This window comes from Gracilinanus agilis, chromosome 3 (assembly GCF_016433145.1).
Source record: "Gracilinanus agilis isolate LMUSP501 chromosome 3, AgileGrace, whole genome shotgun sequence".
In the NCBI taxonomy this organism is placed as follows: Eukaryota; Metazoa; Chordata; class Mammalia; order Didelphimorphia; family Didelphidae; genus Gracilinanus; species Gracilinanus agilis.
Genome location: NC_058132.1, coordinates 55,731,240 through 55,753,823, shown reverse-complemented (window position 1 = coordinate 55,753,823; position 22,584 = coordinate 55,731,240). Strand labels below are relative to the sequence as shown.

Here is a 22,584-nt window from a genome sequence, read left to right as displayed (position 1 = left end):
CACTTGCAGCTTCCTAGAACCAGTGCCACATTGCTGCGCCAATTCCTCCACCCCCTATGCCACACACTGACACATCACTGCAAGCTAATCCTTTTACTGCCATCTGCCCACATTAAAAAAAAAAAAATCCATCCAGTTCTATGTAATATACCTTCCTAATTCTTCTGAGGCCCTGGTACAGGGGGGTCCAATGCCTCCAGGCCAGCTCCTAGCCAGGGACCCTCACTTCCTACTTCTCCAGCCCTGCGTCTAGGTAAATGAAGGGCTGAGTCCATGTCCCCTTCAAAAACAAAAAAGTTGACCCCTGAGGACCCCATTTAGCCCCAATGTTCCCCTCTCCCACCCCCACCCCAGTCTCCTCAGAATATATTAACATATGCAGCATGGATTCCCGCTTCCCCCTACTCTCAATGATTGCTGTGACAACCGGACAGCAGTCCAAGTCCATCCAATGACCATGGGGAGGGGGGTGGGGGCCCAGCCTCTCCTCTCCCCCACAGGAAGGTGGGAAGCAGAGTTCCAGGGGGTTGGGGGGAGGGAAGGGAAAAGAAAGAGGAAGTCACTCCTCAGCACCCTCCTCCACTGGGTGGGTGGGACCAGGGGGCTCCTCGACCTCGAGGGAATGGCGGCCAGGGTGGGAGCCGGGGTGTTCCTCTCTGCCATGCGTGAAAAAGCTCATTTCCTCGTGGCTCGCTTCTTTGCCACAAGCCTGGCAGCTACAGTGGACAATCTTCTCCACTAGCTTGTCCACTCGGGGCATCTCATCATGGCTGGGACAGTCCAGGGTCACCTGGGAAAAAGAGAGAGACAAGGGAAGATGTTTCCCACAGTCCACAAGTCTGCTTCCAGAGATCTCTTTGAAAACTCCAGATCCTCAAGGAAGAGGTGACTCAACTCATCCCCAGAATCACCCTTATCAAGCACTCTGGGGGGTCCCTCCTTTTTTCCTGAGCCTCCAAGCCCTTGAAAGAAGACTGGGAAGGTAGAAGAGGAATGAAAGTGAGAGAAAACAGATCATGGCAAAAGTAAGGACGGGAGACGTGGAAATAACAGACACTGGAGGATGGAGGAAAAGGAGGGGAGGTAGAGGTGATGTGGAAGACACAAGAAACAAAGCACTTTACATATGTTATCTCATTTGATCCTCTCAAAAAAAATTGTAATGTAGGTGCCATCATTCGCATCCCATTTTACAAATTAGGAAACTGGCTGAAAGAGTTTGAGCGATTTATCCAGGATTACACAGATAGTAAGTATCTGAGGTAGGATTCGAACTTGGGTCTTCCTAACTCCAAGTTCAACATTATCCATCATATCATTTAGCTACAAGAAAACAGGAAAAATAGACGGGTCAGTGGATGGAGAACCAAGCTTGGAGACAGAACATCTTGGGTTCAAATCTGACCTCAGACACTTCCTAGCTATATGACACTGGACAAGTCACTTGATCCCCATTGCCTGGGGATATTGTTCTTCTATCTTAGAACCAATACACAGTATTGGTTCTAAGATAGAAGGTAAAAGTTTAAAAAAACTGGAAAATAGATGATAAATGTAGTTAACAAAGGGAAGATGGAGGTCACACATTGGAGAGAAAGGAGGGAAAAAGAAATGGAGGTAATGGAGGAGACAGACAATAGTGGATAGAAGAAACAGGAAGTAGAAGTGCAATGGAAAAGACAAGAAATAAAAGAGAGATGGAGACTATGGAAGAAAGAGGGAGTCAAAGAGGACAGGAAAGACAAGAAACATAAGAAATGGAGGCAATGAATGGCAGATAATGCTGTACCCCAGGACTACGTTTCCCACAATTCCTTTTCCCTTTCATTTACATTTGCATTGTTACATTGTTTGTATATACCAGGGGTCGGCAATGTATGGCTCTTGAGCCATGTCTGGCTCTTTTGAAGGCCAGATATGGCTCTTTCTGCAGGAGCCATAAAGTCCATTTTTTTTTTTCAGCCACTGTTACAGGAGCGGCACTGTGAGCACTGTATGGCTCTCACGAAATTACATTTTAAAAAATGTGGCGTTTATGGCTCTCACAGCCAAAAAGGTTGCTGACCCCTGCTATATAGTTTTGGTTTCTCCTCCCTCACTCTCTTTTCTTCCACGTGAGTGGCTTGGGTGAGCTCTCTACCTGGACTCTGGCTTTTTAAGTTCCCTTCTGCTTCAAGTTAAAGTTATTAAATATTATAAAATATAATACTTGGAGTATTGGATATTAATTTTAAAATCTATAATAACAAAAGATAGATGGAAGCAAATTGGAAGAGACAGAAGAGAGATGGAACTAATGATGGTGGAGATAAAGGGTAGATGAAGAGGTAAAAAAGAAAAATAAAGACAATGGATGGTAGAAACAAATGGAAGACAAAGGTAATAGTTGAAAGTGACAGAAGGGAGGTGTAGAGGCAACAGAAATATAAAGGAAATGAAAGATGGAGGAGCTAACAATAGCAGAGAAAAAGCAAGTGATAGACAGCCACAGTTTCTAAAGAGAAGGAGTCTCCCCTATTCCTTCTCTGAGAAACCAGAGTGTTCAGGGAAGAGTTCAGGAAGGATGGGGCCCCAGAGACCATACTCACAATTTCCCACATGGACTGTGAGGGCATACAGGAGTCACAGTGTACCAGGGACTCTGTAGACTGGGGAAAGGTGTTGGGAACACTGTAGCTGAAACACTGTCCCAGGCAGGCCCTACAGGGAAACAGATGGTAGGGTGGGGAGGAGGGAAGGGAAAGGCAGAGGAGAGACGAGCAAACTCAATTACTACCCATCACCCGGCTTCTCTCAGATCCACAGCCCATTTTTTAATGAGGGTCATGGGAGGCAAAGAGGTCAGGTAAGGAACCTGGTTTCGTTTTATGTAAAGAGACAAGGACTAGGCTCTGCCAGCCCCCAGCTCTATACACTGGCTCTGCCTAAGTCAAGGAGCATCCTATCCCTCCCTCCTCCCAAGTGTTCTTTCCCCTGATTGCCCTCAAATCCCTACTTCTCACTACTCCCACCACCTCCCACCTCTCCCAGGGCTTGTTCTCTTTCCCCTCACTCCAGCTCCTACCTGTTCTGGATGGATTTTGATTTACAGCCACTATGGCCCACGATCTGGGTGATGTTCTTGGCCTCACACCAGGCACTCTTGTCTGGGAAAAGTGCCAGCTTGTTGATGGGAGGTGGGGCAGCCAACAGCACCACAGGGAGGAGGGCACCCACCAGGATCCACAGCATCATGCCCGACACCACCAGAGCCCTGCAATTGAGTCCAGAACCTATAGATGATGCCCTGCTGTCAGGAAGAAGAAACCCAAAAGAGACTGGATTCTCCAGTTGGAAATAGGGGAATCTTTCCCCAGCAACATGGAGTGGTGGGAAAATCATCACTGAAGTCAGGCCTGGGTTCAAATGTCAGCCATAATGCATGAAGCTTCTCAGGAGAAAAGTAGTGGACTACAGGTGAATAATGAGGTATACATTATCTCTGTTCCTCATATATGTCCTTGATCTCCCATCTCCATCAATGCTCAATCGATGAGTATTTTTGAAGCAACTACTCTGTGCCAGAAACTGCTGGGCACCAAAGAGTCAAAGAAAAATAAAACAGTCTTTGTCCTCCATCTGAAGAGACAATACATAAAATATATGCAAATCAAATACCAGGTAATTTGAGAAGAAAAAGCATAGGGTAAGAATTAGGAAAGGTCTCATGTAGAAGGTAACAGTAACAGAAGTATGGAAGGGAACTAAATATTCTGGGAGGTGGCAGTGAGGAGAAACATTCTATTCAAGAGGCACAGTCAGTGCAAAGGCATGGAGATTGGACATGGAGTTTCCTGTGTGGGGAATAGCAAGAAGGCTGGTTTGGCTAGACCATAGAATACGGGGAAAAGAACAACGTACTAGAACGTACAAGGTTGGAAAGGGAGATCAGTACCAGGTCTGAAGGGCTTTTGATGACAACAAAAGAAGGCTGTATTTGATCCTCGAGCTGCTAAGAAGAAAGGATTGAAGTTACTGAGGAGAGGAGGGACACAGGCAGTTCTGTGCTTTCCTAAAATTCCTCTGGCAGCTGTGTAGAGGAAGGATTGGAAAATGGAACGAACCAAGGCATGGAGGACCATTTAGGCGGCTACTGAAATCATTCAGGTGTAAGGTCAGGAGACGCACACTGGCGTGGTAGTCATGTGAATGGAGAGAAGGCAAAAGATGAAAGAGATGGTAGAGAAGGAGAATTAACAAGAATTGGCATTTGACTTACATGTGTCACGTGAAGTTCTAAGAAGTCAAAGATTACATATAATGATCCTGAGGACCTGGAAGGATGGGCAGAAATGAGGAAGTTCAGAAGAGATGTGGGTTCAGAGGAAAGAAAATAAGTTCTGTTTAGGAATGTTTGAGATGCCACAGAACATCTAGAGGGAAATGTCCAGTAGGTAGGTGGTGATAGGCATCTGGAACTCAGGGAAGAAACTAAGACTGAATATATAGATCTGTGAGTACTCGACAGGTTGTTGTTCTCTTCATTACCCCATTTGGAATTTCCTTGGCAGATACTAGAGTGATTTTCCATTTCCTTCTCCAGCTCATTTGACAGATTTGACAGACTGACTATTTTGTATTTACTCGTATATGTATCTTTTGTTTCCCCAGCCAGAACCTAAGCTCCTTGAGGGCAGACGCTATTTCATTCCTCTCTAGGAAGACCCACCACCACCAGGAGCTATCTCTCTCCTTGCTTCTACTCTCCCTCCCACGCAAGACTTTAGGCCACCCAGATCCCATCCAAATTATTTGATTGTTCATATCAATTAAATAAGATAGAACTCATAAATCTGATTTCTTCCAGAAATAGAGGACAACCAGGTTTTACTATCTGCTATGGCTCTATGGCTCTGCGCCATCCAGATCTCTAGGCATTTCATCCAATCTCCTGATGCAACACACACACACACACACACACACACACACACACACACACACAGAGCATACATATATAACCAAAAGCCATCCTCAATAGGCAAGTGATCAAAGACGATGAACAAACAGTTCTCAAAAGAGGAATCACAGACCATAAACATCATGAAAGAATGTTAAAAATCCCTAATAAGAGAAATGCAAATCAAAATCACCCTGAAGTGTCATCTCACATTCTGTAAAATGGCAAGGATGACAATAGAAAGCATTAGTCAATGTTGGAAGGGTTGTGGGAAGAGAAGCACACTGGTGCATTGTTGGTAGACCTGTAAATTGGCTTAACCATTTTAGAAAGCAATTTGGAATTATGCAAGTTAAGTGACTAAAATGTCTGTCTATATACTCTTTGACTCCAGAAACTCCATTGCTGGACTTATATTCCAAGGAGACCACTGATAAGAAGAAAACCCCCATGAATACTGAAACATTTATAGCATAACTTCTTGTGATAACAAAGAACTGGAAATAAATCAACTGAGGAATTGCTAAACAAATTGTAGTACATGAATGGAATTGCATATTATTGAGTTATAAGAAATGATGAATGTGATGACTACATGAACTTATCTAAAACAAAGTAAGAACCACAAACACAATCCTCAAAGACTACAATAATATAAACAGAAAGTACAACCACACACAAACAAAACTTAAAAAATTAATGTTGAAAAATGATAAACAAAGATGGCCCAAAAGAAGAAAGATGAAAAGAAACTCCCACAAAAAAATCTAGAAAGATTTAGATGAAGAGACGTAAAGTGAAGTGAGCAGAACCAGGAGAATGTTGTACATGGTAACAGCAATAATGTATGATGACCAGTTGACAACTATTATCAGCAGTGCAAGAATCCAAGACAACTCCAAGGGACTCATGACAAAAAAAGGCTATTCACTGCTAGTGCCATCTATATGAGTCTGAAAATGCAGATGTAAGCACTTTATTTCCTCCATAAATTTTTCTCTAGTGTAAACAACATGTATCTTCTTTTATAATATGATAAACAGGAGAAAATGTATCATTGAATAACACATATACAACCTATATCATATTACATGCCATCCTGGCAAGGCAGAAGGGGAAAAAGGGAGGGAGAGAACATGGATTGCCAAATGTCAGAAAATGGCTATTAAAAATTGTATCAACATGTAATCTGGAAACTTTTTTTTTTTTTTAAAGACACTCCCATGGGACAGCTAGATGGCTCAGTGGATTGAGAGTCAGGCCTAGAGATAGAAGATCCTGGGTTCAAATCTGACCTCAGACACTCCCAGCTGTTTTTGGCCCTGGGCAAGTCACTTAACCCCCATTGCCTAGCCCTTACCACTCTTCTGCCTTGGAACCAATACGAGACATGAACTAAAAACTATCTTTAAAAAAAAGGATCCCCTCTCCATCACATTAGACAAGTGGTCATTCAGACTTTGCTTGAAGACCTCCACTGAAGGGGAGCCACTCCCCATTGTTCTTTTGGGCAGCTCTAATAGTTAGTGTATAACTAGAATTTGAACCTCAGGACTCTAAAGCTCAGCTTCCCCTGTTCCATCTCACGTTACGTCCTTATGTTCTGGAGATAAGGTTTGTGTGTGACCCCCGCCTCTCGCTCTGCTCCCCAATCTCGGCTGGGAAAGTGGGCTTTATGCCAGTCAGGAGAATCTACACATGTGGGTTTACTTTTTGTTAGAGAATTGGGTTTAAACTTCTATTTCTTTTAGTTTATTTTCTTTCTACTTCAAGTGATTATTAATAAACTTTATAAAATATAATACTTGGGAGTTATTGGATATTCATCTAAATCTCACATTAGGAAGATTTTTTTGAGATCAAGTCTAAATTTCTTTCTTAAAACTTCAGTACAATATTCTTGGAACTTGCAACAAGTCTAATCCTTCTCCCATGAGATAACGCTTCAAATCCTCGAACACAGCTATCCTGCTAACTTCTCTTCTCCAAACTAAACACTCCCTAGTTCCTTCAATCCTTATATGGCATACACTTGAGGCCCTTCATCAAGCTGCTTATTCGTCTATGGATTCTCTCCAACTTCCAGTGTCCTTTCTAAAACGTGGTGTCCAAAACTGAATACAGTACTCCAGATTTGAATCAAGGCAGAACAGAGAAGGACCATCACCTCCTGATTCCTAAAAGCAGTGTCTCTCTCTGCTCTCTATTTATGTCTCTGTCTCTCTGTGTGTGTCTATCTCTCTCTGAATCTTTATCTGTCTCTTTTTCTCTCTGTCTGTCTCTCCCCCTCTCTCTCCCCCTTACTCTCAATCCACTGAGCCAAGACAGTAGAGCAATAAGGGCTGGTCAACTGGGGTTAAGTGACTTGCCTAGGGTCACACAGCTCTCTGAGGCCATATTTGAACCAGCTCTAGAAGTGACTCGATCCACCTAACTGCCCCCATCTGTGCCCCTCTTAATGTACTTCAAGACTGAAAAAATTTTTAATACTCAATCACATTGTTGATTCATATCGAGCTTGTGGTCCACTAAAATCCCCAGGTCTTCAGAAAAACTGCTATATAGCCATGCCTCCCCAACCTCATACTTAGGAAGTTAATTTCTTGAACCTGTGTAAGACTTTACATTTATCTCTAATGCATTTGGTTTAATTAGATTCAGCTCAGTCTTCTAGCCGATAGCCTTTTGGGATCCTGACAGTGTGTCAGTCATCTCTTCCAGCTCTGGGTCATCTGCAAATGGGATGATGCATGTCTTTATAGAAGTCATTGATAAAAATGTGAAATAGTACAGGCCCAAGTCCCAATTCCTGCTAGACCAAAGGCTACCTAGTAATGGCTGTAGGCAACTAAGGGGGACCACTCATTTGTTTTACAAAATCAGAAGCCAGTATGAGGGACATCTAAGTGGTTCAGTGGATTGAGAGCCAGGTCTAGAGATAGGAAGTCCTGGGTTCAAATCTGGCCTCAGACTCTTCCTAGATGGGTGACCCTGGACAAGTCACTTAACTCCCATTGTCTAGCTCTTGCAGCTCTTTGGTCTTGGAACTAAAGCTGATTCTAAGACAGGTGGGTAAGGGTTTTTTAAAAATCATTCAAGATGGGGCAGCTGGGTAGTTCAGTGGAGTGAGAGTCAGGCCTAGAGACAGGAGGTCCTAGGTTCAAACCCGGCCTCAGCCACTTCCCAGCTGTGTGACCCTGGGCAAGTCACTTGACCCCCATTGCCCACCCTTACCAATCTTCCACCTATGAGACAACACACCGAAGTACAAGGGTTTAAAAAAAAATCAGCTTCACAAATACAGAATGGAAGAGGATGATCTGACCCAGGGCAGGACTAGCTCCTCGTGTGACTCTACCAAAAAAAAGACCCAAGTGTCTTGGTGAATTGACTGAAACAGCCCCAAAAGCTCATGTGATATTTAAACTGCATTCAGAGAAGCACAGTGTTCAGGGTGGCTGAGATAATATTCCTTTTGCCCTCTCTCCCAGGAAAACATGACTGGGATAATGCAAGTAAGTACTGGAGGCTGGATTCGAACTCTGGTCTTCCCAACTCCAGATCCAGCATCCTATCCATTGATCAAGAAATTGAGGCATAGAGATTAAGTGACTTGCCCACAATCACACAGCTTTGAAAAGACGTAGGTGGGATGAAATCTACTGAGCCCAGAAAAATCAGTCTGAAAAAAAATTTTTTTCAGCCATTACATCACAAGCTTGAAGAGTAATGAAGTACTGCTCATTTGAGTCATGGGGTGGGGGCAGAGAGGAGAGACAGACGGACAGACAGAGACAGAAAGACAGAAAATAGAGAGAGAAACAGGAGAGATACAGGGAGAAGAGGGGGAGGGAGGGATTCAGGGAGGGAGAGAAAGAGAGGGGGAGGGAGGAAGGGAGAGGGAGGAGAGAGAGGGAGGGAGACAGATGGGAAGAGGGAGAAAGAAGAGGAGACAGAGAGAGGGAGGAAGGGAGGGAGGGAGACAGAGACAGAGAAAAGGGGAGAGATGGGGAGAGGAAGACAGAGAAGAAGAGACAGAGAGAGGGAGGAAGAGGGAGGAGGTAGGGGGAGAGATGGGGAGAGGGAGAAAGAAGAGGAGACAGAGAGAGACAGAGAAAAGGAGAGAGATGGGGAGAGGGAGACAGACAGAGAAGAAAAGACAGAAAAAGGAAGGGAAGGAGGGAGAGAGAGAGGTAGAGGGAGGAAGGGGGAGGGAGACAGAGAAAAGGAGAGGAGAAGGAGAAGGAGAAGGGGAGAGGGAAACAGAAGAGGAGACAGAGAGAAGGATGAAGGGAGGCAAGGAGGAAGAGAGAAAGAGAGAAGAGAGAGGAGAGAGGGACGGAGAGGGAGAAGAGAGAGGGAGACAAAGAGGGAGGAAGGGAAGGAGTGAGAGAAAGAGAGAGAGAAGGAAGGAGGGAGGGAGAGAGAGGGGGAGAGAAGGAGAGGGAAGAAGGGAGGAGGGGGACAGAGAAAAGGAGAGGAGAGGGAGAAGGGGAGAGGGAAACACAGAGGAGAGGAGACAGAGAGAAGGATGAAGGGAGGAAGGGAAAGGAGAGAGGGAGGGAGAGAGAAAGAGAAAGAAAGTGAAGAGAGAGGCGAGAGGGAGGGAGGAAGAGGGAAAGAAGAGAGGGAAGAAGGAAGGGAGGGAGGGAGAGAGGGAGAGAGACAGGGAAAGAGACAGAGAGAAACAGAGAGCCCTTTCTCTAGGATCAAGTTCAATGTCAAGGGTATGGTAGAGTCTAGTATGAAGCAGGTGGGAAGCTGGGAACTCCCTGGCTTTGCCAGCAGATGGCAGTGCAGGGCCACAGCTCAAGATCTAACCCGTGATATTAACGGACAAGCACTTTTGTTCTTTCTCTGAGGATCAATGCAATAGATTGAGCAGCTGATGGCCAGTTTACCATTTGGATGACCTGGTGATTCTCCAATCCCCCCAGAGCATGGTGTCCCTGGGTCTTTGCCCCGCTCCATCTATAAGAAAGGGAACGGCATAAAGGAGGGGAGAGACCCAGAGACCAGAGCAGGACTGCAAAGCAATCCGACCTGCAGAGGAAAAGTTAGCTGGAGTTCAGAAAAGAGCGCCCAGGGCGTTCTGGTCGCGGACATATCACTGACTCATGATTTGACCTTGGGCAAGTCCCTCCCTTCTCTGTTTCGCCCTTCATTAAATGAAGGCAGCCAGTGTAATGGATTCAGACTCAAACGACCTGAGTTCAAATTTTGCCTATGGGACGTGTGGCATCAATTTTCCTTTGTAGAATGAAGGGGTTGAATAGAAGGTTCATAATCCCTTCACAGAAGTAGAGGAGAAACTCCTAACTAGAAGGGAAATCTCCATTTAGGGAGCTGCAGAGGGTTTGGTTGGCTGTGGCTCTGCCACGGGTAGGGCCCCCCCCCCCAGACAGCTGAAGGTTAAGGGAGCCACGGAGGCCGCACATTCAGTTGTTGAGCGTTAATAAGCCAAAATCATTAACTAGATTTAGATATGATTTAATAAAACAGAAAATTTAATCCTGAAACTTTGAATTTCTTTATTAACCTCCAAATCTTCTTGGCAGATATCTGTCATTGGTCAAAAAGGGGTCTGGGCAGGGAGGAGAGTGAGAATGGCTCGGCGGTACCCAGCCCACTACTAAAAAACCTAATCCTGGGCTCAGAAAGGTTTCAAGGACTGGAAATTAAAACAATCAGATCTCATCAGTCTCCTGCTGAGTCCCAAGTTCCTGTCCTGCCTCAACGACACTTTTTAGCTATCTAACTGACCCTGAGCAAGGAACTTCATGGAGCCTCCACTTCCTCATGTGCAAAATGGAGCTAAAAACTGAACCTACAATCACAGTGGACATGAGCAACAAATCCAAAAGTATAAGCTAATATCATTAAATAGCTGGTTGCTAGAGCACCGGACCTGGAATTGGGAAGACCTGAGTTTAAATCTAGTCTCAGACACTTCTCAAATATGAAAATGGGCAAGTCCCTTAAACTCAGTTTGCTTTGGTTTCCTTATTCATAAAAATCGTGATAGGAGCACCCCTCTGCCAGGGTTGTGAGGATAAACAAGATAAACTTTACAAATGTAAAGTGCCTAACGAAAGCATTAAGTTAAGTTAGTGTTTAATTCATTCATTAGATGCTACTAGCTATTATCATCATCATCAAGGACTTCAGAGATCATTCATGGGGTTTAGAGCTGAAAGAGTCTTTCGAGGTCATCTCCCTGAACCCCCTCATTTTACAAATGGAGAAAATGAGGTTCAAAGGGAAGTGGATTACCCAACATCACACTTGAGCAAGGAGCAGAAGTAGAATTGGAACCCAGGTCCAAGGTTCTTTCTGCTACCCCACACTGAAAGTTTTATTGATAATGGGGTCAAAGGAGTCTTCAAAGGAGGCCATGTGGGTGTGAGTGTGAGAAAGAGAGAGAGAGAGAGAGAGAGAGAGAGAGAGAGAGAGAGACAGAGAGAGAGAGAGAGAGAGAGAGAGACAGAGACAGAGACAGAGAGACAGAGAGACAGAGACAGAGAGACAGAGAGACAGAGAGAGAGGTGGAAACAGAAAGGGGAGAGAGAGAGAAAGTGAGAGACAGAGAGACAGAGAGACAGAGAGAGACAGAGACAGAGAGACAGAGAGAGAGACAGAGAGAGAGAGACAGAGAGAGAGAGAGACAGAGAGAGAGAGAGAGAGAGGTGGAAACAGAAAGGGGAGAGAGAGAGAGGAGGAGGAATTTGTGTCTTAGATTTAGAGCTAGAAGGGCCTCAAAGTCCAACCCTGCCCTTCTTATTTTACAACAGAAGTAACAGAGGCCCAGCAGGATTTCATTTATTCAAGGTCAAGTAAAGTGATTGAGGCAAAATTTGAGCCCAAGGCCTCTGACCCCAAATCCAGTACTCTTCCTACTATATACCACAATGTCTCTTAGGCACTGAGGAAAGGAAGGACTTTAGGAACACAATCTTGTCACACAGTCTGGAGTCTAGATTAGTTGGGCCCAGTCCTGCTGAGCTCAGCCTCCAGATATTCCTGCCCTTCATGAATGACTGTCTCTTCAGGAAGAAAATGTTCTCAACCTCACCCTGAACCACTGTCTCTGTAGCCCTGACATCTGCTCCCCACAGAACTGGGACAAAAATCCTGGTTCTCACAGATTCTTTGAGAGTGGACAAGTCCTCAAGGGACAACCGGGCTTCAGTCTACTTTTCCGGCTTAATTGTACACACATTCTATGTTCCATCCAACGCACCTGATAGCTATTCCCTATACATGCTACTGCATCTCCCACCCTGGCACCTTTGCACCTATATTATCTCCTTCTCTGAGTGCTCTCCTTTCTCACCAATGTCTCTTGGAATCCTCAGCTTCCTCTGAGGCTCTCAGCTCATGTGCCATCTCCTCCATACAGGAAGCCTCTCTTGAGCTCTGCCATTTACTATTTGTGTGACCTTGGGTAATGGGACCACTCTGGCCCTCCGTATCACCCTCTGTAAAATGAAAGGTTTGGCTTAGATGAGCTGCCTTCTGGCTTTAGATCTGAGATCCTATGAATCATAGAATCTCAAAGTTGTAAGGCCAGGATCTTTCTGAATAGGAAATCCCCTCTTACACCATCCCTTGCCTCCCTGTGACTATCTCCAGCAATAGGGAATTTGCTACTTCCCAAAAGGAAGAAATTCATTCCATCGTTGGTCGTCTGATTGGGAGAAAGGTCTTATGTTGCACTGTAAACAGTCCTTGTTTGGTCCTCTGGCTCTTGGAAGGACAAACATGACCCCTCCTCTACATGACAACCCCTCGGACATTTAAAGGCTCCAATAATGGTGCCTGTCCATGTCTTCCCTTCTCCATACCAAACACCCTCCAATCCCTTCCACCAATCCCCACATGGCATGGTTGGTTTCTTTCACCTGCAGAGGTTTGTCAGTGTCCTTCCTAAAACAGGAGCACCAAAATCCAGGGAATCTGTTTTTAAATATGTTTCTCAAACAACTGCTTGATCACATGGTCTGATGGGGATATTATTGGGGATGTAGATGCTAAACAATAACTCTAGTCCAACTATCAATAATATGGAATTAGGTCTTGATTGACAATACATGTAAAACCCAGTGGAATTGTACGTCGGCTAAGGGGGGAGCTTGGGGCGAGGGAAAGAACATGGAACATGTAACTAGGGGAAAATATTCAAAATAAAAAAATTTTTAAAGGGAAAAAAATAAATAAATGTTTCTCTTTTTCCAGACCAAGAATTTCCTACAGATACAGAGTATCCTTCTTCTGTGTCCACCCCTGAGTTTCCTAGTCCTGAGGTCTCCCCACAGGTTATGATCTTTATGCATCCCACAGTAATTTCTACTAGCATGGGGAAGTATGGCCATATTCTCTGCTACAAGGGTGCTTGGGGGATCCCGGGAAGTTCAAGTTGAAAAAAAGACAATTAAAGGCTAGGGGACCCACATCAGAGAGAAATTTGGATGATCAGCATGAGAGATGCCAACTCTATTATCCCTCCCAGACAATGTTTGGGGTCTGGGTTTAAATCTTGGCTCTGACATTCATTAATTATCTAATCGGTCACTCTTCAGTTTCCTCATCTCTAAAATGGGAGTGACCGTTAGACCATCTGCCTTATAGAGGTATTATAAAGTACTATATAAAAATGAGCTATTATTATCAGGCAGTCAGACAACAATCATGTATTAAGTGACTACTCTGTAAGGGTATTGGGGACACAAAGGACAAAAAACAGTCTCTGGCCTCAGGAAGCTTACATTCTATCAGGATAAATGACATCAATTTGGAAGGGAGGAAAAAGTGGAGAGTTGTCCTGTTTTTATTTTTAATTCAGAAGAAAGGGCCTCAGTTTCCTCATTTGTCTAATAAGGAGACTGGACCAGATGGTTTCCGAGGCCTCTTCCAGCTCCAGGATCTAAGATCATAGGAACAGGAATAATAAAATAAAATATGTCTATGTTCACACTTTTCTCTGTTCTCCCTGTCCTCTCTTCCAGGAAGGCTGCCCCTCTGCTTCCTTCTCACAGTATCTTTCCAAACCACATACACAGAAATAGCACAAAGCCCCAGTGAGATATTACCTCAACCTTGAAGAGTCTTCTCAGGGCCCTTCTCAAAGCCATTTATCCCTGGCCATCTTCCTCTGCCTTCCTCTATATTACTTCCCACTTTTCTTGTCCTCTTTCTTCTCCTCTCCCATCCTGATGCTCAAAGGAGGACTAGGGCCAAGGGAGGTCCCAGAGACTGTTAAAGGTTAGGGATAAGGAAGAAAAAGAAAAGAGCTGGGATGGAAGAAGAAACTCAAAGGAGTTCAAGGGCATCTGAGGTTTCTTCCATCTCTAAAACTATGTTCCTGGGATTATTCTCACTCAGCCTCAATTCCCTTTTGTTTAAAATAATGGGTCTGTGCCGATGGAGCTCTAACGTCCTCCAGTTTTAAGTCTTTTTCTTTTTTTCTATGTTCAACATTGCTATTTAATAATTAAAGCCCATGCCCTTCCTTCCTTTTGACAAACTCTATACATTAAAATTGTAAGGTGACCAGTTTTAAATCTTATAATCTGATAAATATCTGTTACTGAGTTGATATAGTCCAGGACACTCATTTTGAACTGGAGGAAGTCAAGGGGAAGAGCTTTTCCCAGGGCCACAAAGTTTGTTAGACACTGAGCTGGGTCTCAACCTCAGTCTCAAATGTTCAGACTCTCATCTCAGCATTTCTTGCTACAATGAATTGGCTTTAACTCTGGGGAAATTTCTCAGGGCCAGACAAGGCAAAGTAGAGATGGGAAATGAATGAGAATACCACTCTCTGGATTCTTCTAACCCTCTAAGGAATTCTGACTTCCGAGAAGGCCTTAAAACTGATGCTGGGCATGTATAACTCAGATCAAATTGCTTACCATCTCTGGGAAGGGAAAAGGAAGGGAGGGAGATAATTTGGACCATAAGAAAACTTACACGGAAAATTGTTATTTCATGTAATTGGTAAAAGAAATATCTTTTTTTTTTAATTTGATGCTGGGTTGGGAGTTTAGGGGAAGGGGTGAGGTACTGACTTTGTGACTGGTCTTACAATTTTAAAATGTTTATGAAGTCAGCAGGCCACCAAGAAGAAAGAGCACCAAATTTGGAATCTGCAGACCTAGGATAAAAACCTGGACCTGTGCTTCTTACCGCCTTTGTAACCTTGGGCAAGTGAATTCAAGCCTCAGTTTCCTCATCTGTAAAATGAGAGGATTGAATTAGATGAAATTTAATTTCCTTTACAGGTCTAAATTCTGTGGTTTCTTTAGAGTACCCAAAGCTCCAAAGGAAAACAGTTTAACATGTTTTTCTGCTGGAAGGGCTAAGATTCACAATTGGTTGTCTAAGGACTATGGGGAGCTCCCTCAGGAAGGCCCAACTACTGCCCTATCTTAAAAGGAGGAAGGAATTAAAGGTTTGGGAAGGGGCCAGAGAAGACAAGAACCTTGCGGGACACCATTCTGTCCTAGTCCCCAGCATCAGGCCATTTCAGGAAGACTCTAAAGGTAGCGTAGTATAGTGAGGAGGCATCGGACAGGGAGGATGAAGACCAGAGTGTGAGTTTGGTCTAACCCCCAAAATTCCAAATGGGACTTAAATTTTATATGGTTTCAGTCAATATCCTCCTTGATGGCCCCTCCCAGTCCTGACATTCTCTGTGTGTGTGTGTGTGTGTGTGTTTGGTGCTTTTTTTTAACCCTTACCTTCCATCTTGGAGTCAATACTGTATATTGGCTCCAAGGCAGAAGAGTGGTAAGGGTAGGCAGTGGAGGTCAAGTGACTTGCCCAGGGTCACACAGCTGGGAAGTGTCTGAGGCCAGATTTGAATCTAGGGCCTCCCGTCTCTAGGTCTGGCTCTCAATCCACAGAGCTACCCAGCTGCCCCCCATTCTGTGTTTTAAGAGCTCTCCCTGCTCCGACATTTAATGGGCTCTCTCAACTCTGATGTTCTCTGTTCTAAGGTCTAAGGTCTATGTTCTAAGACCCTTCTGGCTCTAATATTCCATGTTCTAAGGCCATTCCAGCTCTAATAACCATCCCTCTTGGCTCTGACATTATTTGTTCCAAAGTTCCTTCCAGCTCTAACATTTCCTGCTCTGGGGGTCCCTCCTAGCCCCCAAATTCTATAAAAATGTCAATTCTCAGACTGGTACCATAACGACCCCCCCAAACACACACATCCCCCTTACCCAAAACTTTTTGGGCCAATGCCTTTCTACCCCTCTTCCTCCAGGCAGCCCTCAGCTCCAACAGGGACCCCCCCCCTTCCCTATCCACATCGAGAAAACAGTCTCCAAAGAAAATTCCTAATAACAAGCCTCTGTGCTAATGCAGGGACCCGCCCTGGCCCTCACATCTGTTCAACAGAAGTCTCACTGCAGACCCCACCAGCATCCCTGTCATGTGCTCTCCAGTTCCCCAGCAGCCGTCTCCCCAACCCTTGGGATAGAAAAAGCTAAAAGTTAAACCTAACAGTCTGAAGTTTCACTTAAGAATAAGACACACACACACACACAATATATGATCATTTCAGTGGCCCAGATATACATTTAAAGTCTGAAATCACCTTGAGGGAGGGTCTTCTCTGGCCCCAAAGAAGGAAAAAGGGGGGTGGGGGGGCACCAGCCCTGGACCATGAATGAGTGGGTCTCTGCCTAGCATTCGTCCTCAACCACTTGGGTAAATCCTGCCCCCACTCTACAAAAAGAAGGAGGCCAGAGCAAGGATCTGTTTTTTGGCAATTAACAAAGGGTGAAGAGGCCCTCTTCCAGGTTTGGGGTTAGGAGCAGACTGGAAGCTTCTACCCAGTCCTAATCTCTGCTTTTCTAAAAGCTCCTTCAGTTCCAAACTTAAGGCTTGCGGCTCCAAGAGTGCCTTGGAAACCCTAAACAATGTGCCCCTCTCTCCTGACCCCTGCCAATGTGCCCCAGCTGTAAACACACACATAGCTGCTGCCATGGCTTCCATGAAAGATCAATATTAGCACAGGAGGGAGCTGGGGCAGGTGACCCAAAGCAAGGGACCCAGAGCTCAGCTAGGGGCCTTCAGCACCAGACTGGGAGTGGCAGGGGGGAGAAGAATTCCCTAGAATCTTTGAAAGCCTTCTCCCATACCTCCTCCCAGAAGAATCCAAGAGAAAGACAGAAAGCTCAAGAACTGAGAGTGGGGGGGGGGGGGTGAGAAGTTATAAGTTGGGGAAGTACTTCCTCTTCCTAATTCAAAATGCTTTTTATATACCTCTCTGGAGATTTCTATCCCCTCCCCACCCCAACCCAGATATTCACCATAGCCAAGTATAGGAAAACCAAGAAGAAAAGAGACACTGGGAGTCAGTGACAGAAAAAGAAAAGACACTGAAAGGGAAAAAGACAGAGAGGGAAAGAGAGAAGAGGAGAAGAAAAGAGGAGGAAGAGAGACCCAGAAAGGGAAGGAGAGGCAAGGAGAAGGGACAGGAGGCAGGAAGAGAGAAAGAAGATCAGGGAGCAAGAAAAGGAGACAGAGAGAGGCACAGGGAGAGAAGGAAAGGAAAGCGAGATGGAGACCAGAGGACGGATAAAGGAAGACAAGGGAAGACCGAGCCGGAAAAAAGACAAGGAGAGAAACAGGGAGAAAGAGAAAGGAGAAAAGAGGAGGGAGAAAACGAAAGGAGGTGAAAAGGAGAGTAAGGGGAGAAAAAGCGAGAAAGGAGAGGAACTGAAAAAGTAGGAAAACCAGAAGAGGAAAGAAAGATAGAGGAAAGAGAGAGAGAGAGAGGGAGAGCTGGAGCTGTGGAAAAGCGAAAGCCAAGGAGAGTGAGAGAAGGGGCAGCGAGAAAAAAGAGAAAAAGTCGGGGGAATGGGGGGGAGGGGGACCAGAAACTGGCCGCGAGGCTCAGGGAGGCAAATCAAGTGGAAGGCAGAGTCCCTAGGGGTCTGGGGTGGGGTAGAGGGTGGGTGAGTGGCTGCTTGGCCCCCCCACCCCACCCCAACTGCCCAGTCCTTTCAGAGTAAGTTACCCCCACTCACAGGTTGCTTGTTTTTGTCCCTCTTTACCCAGAAATTGAAGAGATGGAAATGGGGCCTCGGGTACGGAAAAAGCTCGGACCCGGGTTGCCGCTGCCGCTGCCCCAGCCCTAGCCGCTTTCTTCCCTCCCCGCTGCGCTCCTGTCCCGGCCGGCCCTTCCTCGCCCTCCTCGGTCTCCAGCCTAGCCACTGCCGTAATGGCTCGGGGAAAACACTGAGGCTCCGCGATGGAGCCGGAGCCCGAGCCGGCCGGAGCCCGAGCCTGAGCTCTCCTCCCACTCCGACTCATCCGCTCCCATCTCGCTTCTTGGCGAGCCTCTGTCCTCCCTCCTTCCACGCCCCTCTGGGCTCGGGGCTGCGCGGGGCGTCAGGGCACCGGAGACCCCGTCCCCAAAGCGGGCAGCCAGAGCCCGCGGGGCCGGGACTCACCGTGCACCGGACGGAAGGCTGCTCCCATAGGGCTCACACCAGCTTCGCCCTGGGGCGCGGCGGGGACTGACTGGCGGACTAACGCAAGAACAGCGGACTGACGGACGCTCGCCTGCCTGGCCGCCTGCGGGATCCCTTCTGACGCCGCAGCAGCCCGCGGGCGGCCCGGGCGCGGGGGCGCGGCGGGGACAGCCCCACGTCAGGGGTGTCTCCTCTCCAAATAGGGAGAGAGGGCGGGGGCGGGGAGAGGCCGGGCCGGCGCGCAGAGCCCTGGCGAGCCGAGCCCCACCGCTCCCGCCCCCCACCCCAACCCCACCCTGCGCCCAGCGCCCAGCGCCGCCCCGAGCCCGGCCGGCCGGCCCTCCCAGAGCGCTGTCTGCTTGCCCACGGACAGCCCGTCTACCTCCGCGGGGCCACGGAGTGCCGGGTCTCCAGCGGCAGCGGCGGGAAGGCGCCTCTGGCTGGTTCCAAACCTGACTCCGACTCCCACTCGGATGTGCAGCCAGCCCCGGCCCCTCCCGGAGTGGAGGAATAAAGAGAGCAAGGAAGGGGGAGAGATGAGGGAGTTGGAGGGAGGAGGGAGGAAAGAGGAGGGAGGAGGGAAAGGGGAGAAGGAGGAGAAATGGGGGAGAGGAAGGGGGAGGAGAAGAAACGAAGAAGGAATGGGGTAGAGGAGAGGGAGGAGGGGAGAGGAGGAGGGAAGAGAGGTAGAGGAGAGAGGACCAGAGGGGAAGAGAGGAGAGGGAAAGTAGAAAGGAGAGAGAGGAGGAGGAGAGGGAGGAATGGGGAGAAAGAGAGGAGGAGGAAAGAACCAGGAAGAGGAAGAATAGGGAGCAGACGAGATAAGGACCGAGAAGAGGGTAATGTGGAAGGGAAATAGATGGTAATGAAAGGGAAAAAAGAGTGAGGAGAAAGGAAAGGGAAACTACTCCCCCTCGAGTAGCACCATTAAGTTCCCCTAAGGAGACAGAGTGGCAGTGCCCAGGAGGGCTCCAGGGGGGCAGGCGGGTAGGGCTGCACTTGAGCGAAGAAACTGCCCTAGATTCTGCCCTGCTTGTGAACAGTCCTTCCAAAGAGCAGGGTTTGCCTCCAAAAACGAGCCCATTGTAGCAGGGCAGGAACAAGGAGATAGAGAAGGAACAATTTAAAAACACCTTCAAGAGTCAGTATTTTCCCTCATTTCCTCGTAGAAGCTCAAAATCCCTGGCAAGCAGAGCTGGAGAAGCCTTATTAAGTCCACAGAGATACTAACTGAACTTGCCAGGGTCACACTGCTAGTTAAGTGGCAGACCCCTCCCCCCCCCCCAACTACAGTCTCCTGATCCCAGTGCTTTCTCCTCCAACAGGACCCTCTAGAATTAGAATCTCCCGGTTGTTTCCTTTCTGTAGTGATCCCATTTGGGATTTTCTTGGCAAAGATACTGGGTTTGTCATTTCCTTCTCCAGTTTATTTTACAGATGAGGAAACTGAGGTAAACAGGGTTGAGTGACTTGTCCAGAGTCACACAGCTAATGATTGTCTGAAGATTTGAACTGGGGAAGATAAGTCTTCCTCAGTTCCGGCTGGGCACTCTATCCACTGAAGCACTCTTACGAATATAATAAAATAAAATAAAAAATAATATACTAAAAATCAAAGATAGATTTCATCCTCTTCATTTTTGCTCTAAATATATTCTCATAAACAGAAGCCTGGATTACTCAACCCCTCCAGGGTAGCCTGTCCCTTTGAGGGTCATTAAGAGCAAAAAAATGGACCTGGAAAAGAATAGGTGACTTTAGATCACTAAATATTGGTGGAAAGGAATTAAAAGGCACTTTGAAGACCATCTATTCCAAGATCTTTTTTTTTTTTTCCAACCTCCTCTTCTTACAGAAGAGCCAGAAGCTCTTCTGAAAGGGGAAGTGATTTGCCCAAGGTCATCCTGCAATTTATTTGGAAACTGGGTCTAGAATTCACATCTCCCAACTTCCAAGGGCCTTCCAAACCTGCATTCTTTCCACTGCTCTACCCACCCTCTCTTGCAATTATCCATCACAATTCCAGCTTAGTGTCCCTGCATATGAGGGATATCAGGTGGGTCCCCAGTGGAAAAGGCAGGGCCATGGGGCTCCAGGTTTCAAGAGACACACCTGGTTGGCAGCAGAACTCAAGCTGCCCAGACAAGCCTGGCTGGCATGGGCCACAGGGGCCCCGAGGACAGAGCCACCTGGTACAGATGTAGGCTGGGTAAATGTGCCTGGGCCAGGACATGTTGGGAGGTGGGGGGGTGGATTATTCAAGTGAGTAAGGGTACCCTGGGACCTCAGGTCAGGATGGTAGGGACATGAGGCCCACTTCTCAGGCTCCTTTGAAAACATCTGGCCTAAGGCAAACGACCTGAAATTCGAATGGGCAGCAGGGAGCTGCTCTCTTCCTGAGTCCCTGGAATGTGAGCTCCCACAGGGCACTGGCTTGAGCCAGCTGTTTCCTCTAATCCCATCAGCCTGGTCTCCCACAGGAGTCCAAACCTCTGCTCTCTCATTGAAGAGAAAGAAAAAATAAGCAAAGGCTCTCTGTGTCTTAGGCAGCTGAGATCAGTGGAGTTGGTGCCAATGCATTTGGAGCCTGGAGGGCAGACATGAAAATCCGCTCCCCTCCCATCTGAACCAGCAAGACCCAATGTGTTTCATCACTTATCTTCCTGGCCCTGCTTTCTGCCTGCTCCTCCCTGGCTGGGTGACACAATCTTCACAGGATTTGCAGTTGGAAAGGACCTTGGAGAGATAGCCTAGCCCAACTCCTTCATTTTGCAGATGAAGAAACAGGCAGAGAGAGGAAAAGAAAAGGGGCTTACTCAAAGTCAGAAGCAGAGGCTGGAATTTGAACACAGGCCTTCTGACTCCAAATCCTGGCCCCTTCCTTCCCCCAACCCTATTCACTGCTTGGAAGCTCACATGGCAGCTTGGGGTCCTAGCTACTGAGAGCTGGCCTTTCCAGAGTGTCTATCACTATGCAAACCATCTTCCTTCCAACTCCCCCTTTAATAGCTAATGTTTACAAAGCAATTTAAGGTTTCTGAAGTCATTTACATGGTGTATCTTTACTTGCAAGGCAAGTGGCACAAGTATGATTATTCTTGTATGATAGCCCAGGAAACTAAGTCGCAGAGAGGGAAATGGATTTGTCCCATGTCACACAAATATATTTCCAAAGGTTACATGTGACCCTGGGACTCTGGGTTTAGAGTAAGGTGCTGAGTCGGGGCTCAGAAAACTAAGGGTTCTGATTCTTGTACTGCCAGATCCTTGTTTGATGATTTTGGACAAGTTACTTAACATTTATGGGCTTCAGTTTCCATTTCTGTGAAATTAGAAAACTGGACAATTCAGTTAAACAAGTCACTAGGCATGAGTGACTTTGAGGAAGGCGGCAGTGCCCTCAGTTACCCAATCACAAGATTTTATTTAGTGCCAGACTGGAGATGTAAAAACAAATCAAAACAGTCTCTGCCCTCAAGCAGCTTACATTCTATTAAGGAAAAGCAACATGTATATGGAAATTTAAATATGCAATTCACCAAGGGGATATGTCTCATATTAAGGTCAGTTTGTTAACTTTGGAACAGAGTTCCAGAAGACCAATTGGAAGGCACACAGGGTAGAGGAAAGGGATCTAGGAGGAATGGAAGAGCTATGGACTGGGGTGAGGAATCAGAGATATTGGTGGCTTGGGATATTTGCACTTGTTTGTTTTTTAGTTTTGAAAAATCATTCTCCAAAGAGAGTGTCAAAAATTGCCAATGCTGACTATATTGCAAGTCGTCATGGCAGGGTATTGGGAAAAGTTTTCAATTAGCAATAATTGCACCTTGGCTAAACCTCATTGGCTACGATACTGCCACTGCGTGAAGCTGACATTGGTGGCTCAGGGAAGAAAACTTTATTCAGCCTGGGCGACCTTGAATTGAACAACAGGACAGAAGATCTTGGCACCTTTTATAAAGGCAATGAAAATGCTAATTGGTTTATTGACAAGGGGTGGAAAGAGGACAGAGAACGATGAGCACAACAGTGGGGCAGATGTCCAGAACCAAGAACTGTCAGATGGTCAAAACACACTTCTGTGGAGGATGGTTAGAGAGAGGTGAGGCATATTCAAAGTGTTTGCCTCTCATTAACCAGTCTGGTCAGCTATACCCC

The 22,584-nt window shown here is 46.5% G+C and overlaps 1 protein-coding gene and 1 non-coding gene across 2 annotated transcripts; both read right to left on the bottom strand.

Annotated features, from left to right (window-relative positions):
* Window positions 1–391: 391 nt before the first annotated feature.
* Window positions 392–18,524, bottom strand: NBL1 (NBL1, DAN family BMP antagonist). Its single transcript, XM_044671299.1, has 4 exons — window positions 18,403–18,524; window positions 3,065–3,253; window positions 2,589–2,700; window positions 392–790 (listed from the first exon to the last, which is right to left on the bottom strand). Exons 2-4 carry the CDS (start codon window positions 3,232–3,234, stop codon window positions 560–562), a joined length of 513 nt encoding a protein of 170 aa, XP_044527234.1. The 5' UTR covers window positions 3,235–3,253; window positions 18,403–18,524; the 3' UTR covers window positions 392–559.
* A 3,632-nt stretch (window positions 18,525–22,156) lies between these two features.
* LOC123243537 lies at window positions 22,157–22,297 on the bottom strand. Its single transcript, XR_006506037.1, has one exon. It is a non-coding gene; the product is annotated as a U4 spliceosomal RNA (small nuclear RNA).
* Between the last annotated feature and the right edge of the window lie 287 nt (window positions 22,298–22,584).